This window comes from Apium graveolens, chromosome 4 (assembly GCF_009905375.1).
Source record: "Apium graveolens cultivar Ventura chromosome 4, ASM990537v1, whole genome shotgun sequence".
Taxonomy (NCBI): Eukaryota; Viridiplantae; Streptophyta; class Magnoliopsida; order Apiales; family Apiaceae; genus Apium; species Apium graveolens.
The window spans coordinates 297,805,761-297,815,462 of record NC_133650.1 but is presented as its reverse complement, the minus strand read 5'-3'; the positions used below and the strand labels follow the sequence as shown (position 1 = coordinate 297,815,462).

Here is a 9,702-nt window from a genome sequence, read left to right as displayed (position 1 = left end):
TGAACTTGTGACTTAATCTTATGCTTGTGTAGTGTAGTTGAACTTGTTTCGGTACATTCGAACATCATCGCGTGCCCTTTATTTGGTTTAATGACAATTGAAACTTGTTTTGTTTATATCGGTCGTTTATCGACCGTGTCCCTTTCCCGTCCCTTTATTTAGTTTTTTTGTTTCTATTATTTATTGATTTGTATATATAATGGCCCCCATGCACTTGTGTGCAAATTTTAAAAGGTTTGGAGAAATTACAAAATTCGAGGTTATGTAATTTTTTGGCGATTTGGCCCATATTTGGAGGGGTGCCTAAATTTGGCGACTTTTTTTACAATTTACAGGTTGCTGTTGTTTAACTGTGCATATATTGTTGGTTGTTTGGTTGGTATCCTGTAAAACAGGTGGGATGGTGCCTTTACATAAGGCACATTTCCAAAAAACTTTCATGCAACTTCTCTCCACTTTCTTGAGTAATTTTGGTATCAAATTCAATTCCAACACCTTCCACCCCATGTACGGGCATTTTCTCAATAATTTTGGTCTCTCGATTAATAACTCTCACGGCATACTCATAACGTTCCTTCGACGCCTTGCAACTATGACTAAACCCCATAGTGAGTAAAGTTATGTGATTAAATCTTTCCGTAGGAGTCAAATCATGGGATGACGCATCATCTTCGGGCATGTGATATGGAAACACACCATCAACTCTATTGGCATCCCTAGTCCACCTCCGTTTCACAAAATGTTTCGGTAATTCGGCCACACACCTCTTTGTCAACACAACAATAATATGACGACACGACATGCCCGAATGCTCAAACATTCTGCATATGCAAGAACCCCGAAATGACAACTTGTTGAAGGTAACGAGATAAGTGGTTCTCTTAGACTCAACCATTAATGGTCGATAACATTTGTAGTACATATCCTCCACATCTTTTAAGGAACGGTCTCTATCCTTCTCCACAAAGTACTTTGCGGTCTCAACCAATTGGTCTTGAAATTTTTTGAACATCTCTTTCGTATAAATGGAAGCGGCATGTTGCTCCAAGGCGGTCTTCAGTCGCATGCAACGAATTTTATGATGTGTATTATAATCCTCTTCTTTCTCACGCATAAATTGTCTTTCTAACGCTTGTTGTGCACCCTCAACAAATTCTTTCAACCCCATGCAAGACCCTACATAAGCATCAAAAAAGGCATTCATTCCTTCGCTTCTTGAAGTTATTTTTTGACCCGCGGAAAAAATGTTACGTGTATAAGCATCGATCCACTTATGCTTCAAATTATACAAGCCTTGCAACCATGTATTATCCTCCAACTTGTACTTCAAGATTAATGTTTTCCGCCTATCCTCAAAAATTTCTCCGGTCAATGAGTGATATATGCAATTGTTGAAGTCACCTTTAAATTCCTCCTTTGCATAGTAGGTTGAGAGATTCTCCGGAAATTTGTTACTAATGTTCCACGAACACAACAAATATGTCGTGTTCGGTAGTTGAGATTGAATTGCCCCCGCCATCGCTTGATCTTGATCGGTGATAATAACCAAAGGTGCTTTTCCTTCACCGGCCTCTAACCAAGTACCCAAAACCCACTCAAATGTAGTCTTCAATTCATCACGCATTAGTGCAAATCTAAAGAGAACCGATTGATAGTGATGATTCACCCCGGTGAACGGCAAAAACGGCATATACCTATTTGTTCGATATGTTGTATCAAATGCAACCACATCACCAAAATTTTTGTAGGCCAACAACGATCGGGGGTCAACCCATAAAAGACACTTCAATCTTCCTTCTTCATCAATTAGTGTCCGTATAAAAAAATTTCCTCCACTTTCCTCTTCTAACCTATGTAATATCCAATCCCGCTTGCGCATCATTCACACCCAAATTATATTTTCTAAAATCTCGCACGACATTTCTCAAGTGTTGGGCATGAAACCCTACTTGCTCCTCTCCTCCGTGCATTTTTCCAAATATATTCATTTGTTGTCTAGGCGCAATACCCGAAACATGTAAACTCTTAATTAAATTCTTTTGGGCGGCGGTTACATGTCGCTCCCTTTTAATTAAATTCATCTTAGAAGCCGACACAACATCGTGATTGTGATTTAACTCCAATGATGTTATCTCCCAATACCTTTTATTTCGCCTATTAATCATATAGATCCTAAACTTACATCCACTTATAGGAAGTTTATCTCTACGCCTTTTTTTCTTCTCACTACCGACACTACTTATCAAAACTTCTTCATCCTCTACGGGTTCTTTATCGCGGGTTTCTCCCGCTAAATTACAAACATAAGTACGGGCATATGTTATTTTATCCACACGCCTTTGTGTATTTTGGATTTTAATTGCAAACCCGTTTTTCAAAGCATAGGCCCTAATTACATTTTCGGCGGCTACCAAATTAGGAAAATTTTGACTCAAGAAAGGAATTACAATATCTTCTTCTCCAACAACACTCTTATCCTTACTCTCACTACTCTCATGCATAAACTCACTATTTTTATGCAAATCATCATTTTCAAATCTATGTTCACTAACATAAACATCTTCATCGCAATCATCAACAAGGTTAATATAATTTATATTATCATCACGTAAGCAACTATCACTAATATCAACAACCTCACTATTTACAACATTATCACTTTTTTCAAAGCTTTTTTACCTTGAAACCTAGCAAACATCTTATCCATAACTAAAACAAGAAAAAAGCAAGAAATTGAGCTTACCAAATGTAATTAGTGAGTAAGGATGAACAAAACCAAGAATTTCCCCAAATTTGCTCTCCAATTTGACAAATGTTGCACAAAAAGGAAAGTGTGATCGTTTTAGGGTTATAAAATGCAAGTACAGTCGTTTCGCTAATATTATCCGCGAAAGGGAAAGAGGTTTCGCGCAAAAAAAATGCGGAAAGGTAGCAGTCCGCGTAAAAAAAGCGCGGAAGGGCGATTATTTTTTTTAAAATCCTGGTCGTTGGATTGTTCATCCAACGGCCAGGAAATAGTTTGTTGGTTAACAGTTCCCTGACACATGATTGTCAGGGAACAGGACCCATAAAAAAAAGTAAAATAGATATCGCTTCTTATACATCGGTTACTCTTGGCAATAATGTAAAACATTATTTTTATATCAGTTTTTTCCAATACAAAGATAGACATCAGTTTCTTTATCCCAACCGATGTTATAAGTCTATTTTTAAAAAAATTATCTTACACGCCTCCCCCGTTCCCCCTTAATCAAATAATTCATTCCCTCTTAAACTTCCCCCGCCTTATTTTTTACCTTTAGCAAAATTTCAAAGTCATGATCTTTCCCCATATCAACTTTATACATAAGATTTAAATAAAAGAAAAAATTAAAACAAATTCACATACTCTCATCTCTTAAAACATAAAAATATAAAATCAAATAAGTTAAAAACTCTCTCCCCTCTCTGTACTCGACCGGAGAACACCTCCATCTCTCTCGCTCAACTTCTGTCTCTCTCTCTATGTGCTCTCTCTCTCTCTCTCTCTCTCTCTGCTCAAGTGCTCTCTTTGCTTTCTCTCTCTCTCTCTCTGTGCTCTCTCGTCAAACTTTGAAAAATTCGGAGGTTGTTCAAGACGGAAAGTAAGCTCAAGTCGGAGTTTAACGGTTTAGTAGTTGAGAACTTAAAGCTCAAATCGGAATTTAAAGCTCAAGCCAGAGCTCAAAGTTTAAATTGGGTAAGTTTAAACCCTAATTTTTAAATTAGGGTATTCAAATTTAAACCCTAACTTTTTTTAAATAATTTTAATTAGATTTAAATAGTTAATTTTAACCCCTATTTTTTGATTAGTTGATCATAACTCATCATCCAGATTGGTATAATAAAAACGAAGCTTGATAGAGTGTTAGAAAATGTCTTTGTTGTATTTTAGTTGTGCTTTAGTATGGCTAATTAATCTGATCTTTAACAACTGATATCGACACCTAAAAAAGAGTTTCAACTCTCATAAAAGTGAAAAAGATTCATTTAACAAAAAAAATTACATTTCAGTTTCTTTTTCAGTCTCATTTTTTGTTTTGTATTAAATAAATATTATTTATATTCCTGGAATTAGTTGAGTGGAAGCATAAGAGTGAAATTGACGGGAAATGCATGCTTGTGGGCATGATGCTCACACGATAATGTTGCTTGGTGTAGCCAATTTGCTCCAACGTACGTAGCAAGCGGCAGGTTCACAAAGGGGAAGGTGAACATGTAGCAAGCCTACACATAACTAAAGATCTAGCTCTGACTGCATTTATGGAAAATCTTGCACTCAAGTCTTTTTTAAGGTATTAGAAAATGTTTTTCATTGTCAAGAAATAATTACCATCAAATAATCTTTGGTCTAGTGTCGATATTTCGTGTATGTTTGTTGTTTGGTAAACAGAGTGCAACTAGAAACTGTATACTCTGTCTATCTCAGTGGTTCTGCTGAGATTATAGTTTTATATTTGTAACCACCAATAAATTTTTAAGTGTCTGAGTTGTTTATGATTATTGCAGAGACGACATGAAATTCACATGTTTGCTGCTCGATCTCGGGAGCACTCTTGTGATATTCCAAGACACAAGCAGCTTATCAACTTGTGCATGCTAAAATGTCACCAGGTCTCCTGGAAGCAATTGTTAAACATGCGAATATGGAACATCAACCGGTAGGATTGTTAGACCAAGTACTTGACAATATATTATTATTTTTGTGATTATGTTTGTAAATGGTTTTTGGTAATTTTGCAGGGGAATGGTAAAGATGCATTCTAATTTTTGAAGCACATCTTACAAAGATCGTTATGCTTCTTATTGCTGACTACTGAAATAGATATAGTCCAAAAGCTATTAGTGCAAAATATAAAATTGCATCACGGTACAGATTATAACATCTTTGTATTAAAATGCATGCCAATAAGCACTGAGTTACTGATATAAGGTGTTTAGTTTAACTACTTGAAAAAAATCACTAAGATCTCCCTCACAATTTAAATTCTTTGTATACTCGATTTTTTTGGAAAGTTTTATTAAAGATTTTATCAAAGATTTTTCTTGTAAAAGAGTTACAATTTGCAGTTGAATATGAATTGAGTTTGAAGTATTAATATGTAGCACCACTATCATCAGAAGAGGAATCGTCGAAAATACGCAACATCAACAGAGTATGCTTCCTTTTCTTTTCCTTCTCACAAATAGCATGACTTTGCATACCAGAAAAATCTTTAGATTGCAAGTCCAATTAGTAAAGTTATTACAGTTCCTGACTAATTTTTTGTCTTCCAGTGAAAATATCTAACAATTTATCTTGTATCACAATTACACAGACTTCCTTGTCTAAATCTTTTCCCTTTTCTCTTGATAAACACTGATTCAATGCTAATCTGTTCCCTTTAATTTTTCTCCTCTCCAGTAAAGATACCTTTGCCATTGACTTAGACGTTCAGGTCAATGTTACAGAATGGAATATGTTTTTATCATCTCTGATCAAGTTATTTATAATGTTTATTGGCCATGATTATATGATTATTGTGTTTAGTTAGGTCCCGAAGTATCGTAGAAGGGAGGGTTGAATCTGATACTCACTAAATTAAAAATTTCTTTCGAATCTTTTGCGGATATAAAATAGTGTTTGGTTAGTGGTTCCGTGTTCTTGAGGTGAATAGTGTTTGGAACAATAAAACAAGGAACACAAGATATTCGGGGATATATATATATATATTCATATATAAATTTTCGGGGGTGTTGCTACACTCCAGTAAATATATTAACCGGCTATAATCTAAGAACAACAAAGTTCCTAGCTACTACAAACATCAACAAATTAAATCTTATACAATGATCTAGCTTTTTTTTGTCTAAGGATCTAATTACCTGATAACGATTATAATGCCCCTAAGAATATATAAGAGTTAAACCGGGCATTATAATATTTCTCCGGTGAGAAGTTACAGGGATATTCAAGGTGCTTGAGCTTCTCTGTAAATTTTTGCTTCTTATTTTATCAGCTCTCTTTATTGAAGAAGAAGATAAATAGAACAACTCAACTAATCTGCTGCTTGAGTGTAGACTTATATCAATTCAAAATATATGACTAAAAATGAACCACACAAATAAATTGATTGAACAATAAGATGTTGCTTGAGAATTAATGGCGACCACATGGTACTTCTCTTTTACTTCGACCAAAGGGAGCTTTGTACTTAGTTTATTTTTGCACAAACACTTACTTGCGACTAGGAGGGAGGGGTAGCTTTTTGCCTCAGTTTATTTTTCTAGTAAATAACTTAATTGCGACCACGTAACTCACAGAGTTACTTGCGACCTCCAATGTGCACTAGTACATTACTTGTACTTAACAAAAAAAATGCACCGGGTTGTTTCCTTTCCTTTTTTTTTTCTTTTTTTTTCTTTTCTTTAAATTTTTTTTCTTTTTCTTTTTATTTAAGTTTAAATTGTAACTAAATTAATTTATAAAATAAACTTAAATATAACTTATATAAAAAAACTAATTTAGATTTATAAAATAAACTTATTTAAAGTTTATAAAATAAATCATTTTAAGTTTATTAAATAAATTATATTAAAGTTCATTAAATAAATTTATTTAAGTTAACAGTTAAACTTTAAACTTGGCAAATCCCTCAACCTGTTTAGCTGTATACTCTGCACACCTATTCTCGTATTTTAACGGATAAACGTCAAATTCAAGTACGTTCCTCAACTTAACAATTCTTCTATGAACAATACCCATATTCCTTTCACGTGCTGTTGACGCCTAGTGCAACTGGTCTGGTTCACAGACGACTAACTTCGATTCAGGTCTTAGTATTATAGCCTTGATTACATTATTAAGCTTGCAACAACCTTATCGCTTTAGACACTCACTGTCAATAAATAATTATACTTTTACTGGAATCCTTTCTGGTACTTTAGACAACGTTTTCTTTGCTACTACAATCTTGAATATTTCATTCACTATTCTTCACTGATGTTTGAACATATAAGTGAACTTCTGTCAGTGAGTATAACTTCAAGACTGTAGCTGTCTTCTTTAACCTCTGTCTTTTACCCTATCTTCATTTCTTCAGATTCCTATGCTTCAAATACTGTCTATCTTCAATCAATGCTAATACACTGACATCTTTCGGTGGCACTTATACACTGACTCTTCATCATTTCTGAAACCCTGAAAGTCTTTAGCCTTTATTCTTCACTGAGGCATGATCATATTAATGAACTTCTTTCAGTGACTTGTAAACAGACTTCAAGCCTTCTTCTAATCTTTTGATTCTTTGTATTTGCCTTGTCTTCATTTCTTCTGATTTCTTGTGTAGTCTTAGTATTATTAACCTGTCCAGTTCTAGTATTGTTCTCGTGTTGAGTTATCACGTAACTGTTCTGTAACACCCCCTTCTTTAAATATAAGGGAGATATTACTTAAAATCCAAAAACCTGCAAACAGAGCACTAATATATTTCTAAACAATAATAAACAGTCCGAAATCTCCAAAATAATATTAAATCTCCAAACAGTCTAAACCAATAATATAAATATTGAAATCTATAAATAAATAATTAATTCTAGATACTGATAAAGTCTGAAATCCTAATCAATAAATGGGGTAGCTCTCCATCACACAGTCCCAGATCTCCCTAAGCACCTGCCAGAAAAAGAATACGGCATGAGCCAAATGCCCAGTACAGATCTGGAATACAGTTTACAAAACAAAGAGATCAGAAATAAATAATCTGCAATTTATAATTAATCAACAATTTTTAAAATAAGTAAGGCTGAAGCAATGAGGGCTAGGATATTTTATACCGATATCAGAACAGATACAAATACACACATCATATGGTACCTAATGCGTGCAACAGAATGGATAACGTGTACGGCATATACAACGTCACCATAAATCAAATCACAAATCAAACTCTGGGTGCACCCACGTATCCTGAAACAAATATCAAATGCGCAAATGCTCCTCCCAAGAGCTAACACAAGGATACGCCGTGACCAATCACACTGTCACGAAAGTGTCATGTCACTGGTGCCGCAATGACATGGATGTAGTACCCCTACAGCTGGTTAACTCGGTATACCCTATATCTCTAAGGGTTCAAATAAAAATAATCTCGCAAATTTAAAATCACATGAGACAATTAATTTAAATTTCTAAAATAGAGGGTGTCATAGATAAATTTTCAAAACCGCATAAACAGAAATTTAAAATTTCCAAATCAATTTTAAAATAATTTTCGGAAGTCAGGAAAAAGTCAAATCAAATTATATTGAATGAGCATGATACTGAAGAACTGAACGAACCAAATATTTTTAAATGCCAAGAGGAGTAGCGCTGAATAAAAAGGGGACAAAATCCGTACCTCAAATATCACAAACTCTAATACTATTGAAACCCGCACGATCCGCTAAATTCCCGGCCCTCGATCTAATTTACAAAATATAATTTTTTATTAGCAAATTATTTATTTATTTTGCATAAAATGCACGTACTTGTTACTATACTTATTTAATACTATGTAGCCATTATACTAACTTAGCTAAACCAGATTTACGCTACATTTTTTCATGTATATTATTAAATATTAAAACTACTAGTACATAAACTATGAGCATATTTCCGGATACCATATAATGACTACAATGACATGAGAAGTGCCCTCCCTGTACCTGTACCAACACTAAAATTGGACCTCATTTTTAACTTGTTTACTTACTTTCGACTACGTTGCTTAAATATTTATTTCTTTAATAAAGAAATCAACTAATAGTATTTTAATATATGCTAAATTAAATATATAACATGGACATACATTCAACAATTTGAATTAAATAATATGGAACAAACGTGAATCATTCTAGCACATATATTTTAATAAATTAATTAATACATTGACTTGGTTAGACTCATGGAATCTAATGAACATGTACATACTACATCCTGACTACACACGTGAGGCCATATGTGATAGTAGTAGTTTAACAAGACAAACTAAATAAATATAAAATAATAACAAGGTACATGGACAAGACTTGTTCTTTGGCTTGGGTACCAGCTTCCATACATTGTTCCTCTGAAATTGGTTTAGCTCCTCTTGCATTGCTAAAATCCAATCTGGATCCAATAGAGCTTCTTCCACTCTCTTAGGTTCCTCCTGTGATAGAAAACTACTGTATAGACATTCATCTTGAGTAGCCCTTCTAGTTTGCACCTTAGATGTTGCATCACCAATGATCAATTCAAAAGGATGATTCTTGGTCCATTTCCTTTGAGGTGGTAGATTAGCTCTAGATGAAGTTGCCTCAGTATTGTCATGATGTGAGATAGAGTGTTGATTGGTTGAAACTCCCCCTGAGTTACTGATCCTTTGAAAGGAACTGGGAGTTCTATCAACTGATGAAGTAAATTGATTATCCGTTGATAGACTATGATCAATAGATGCTTCATTATATACTTCAACGGATGATGCACTTTGTCTTTCAACGGATGCTGCATTACTTCTACCAACGGATGCTGAATTATGACTTTCAACTGATGCATCATTTTGTGCATTATCCAAAGGCAAACTTTGAATCTTTTTTGAAGTGTCTTCTCCATCATTCTTGTCTTCACTATTATCACAATATATCTCAATGTTGTCAAATTTGAGTCCTTCATGATGTCCCTCA

At 34.2% G+C, this 9,702-nt stretch overlaps 1 protein-coding gene across 1 annotated transcript; it reads right to left on the bottom strand.

Moving 5' to 3' along the window:
* Nucleotides 1-409: 409 nt before the first annotated feature.
* LOC141719876 (protein FAR1-RELATED SEQUENCE 5-like) lies at nt 410-1,690 on the bottom strand. The gene has a single exon (XM_074522241.1). It carries the CDS (start codon nt 1,688-1,690, stop codon nt 410-412), a length of 1,281 nt encoding a protein of 426 aa, XP_074378342.1.
* Nucleotides 1,691-9,702: the final 8,012 nt, after the last annotated feature.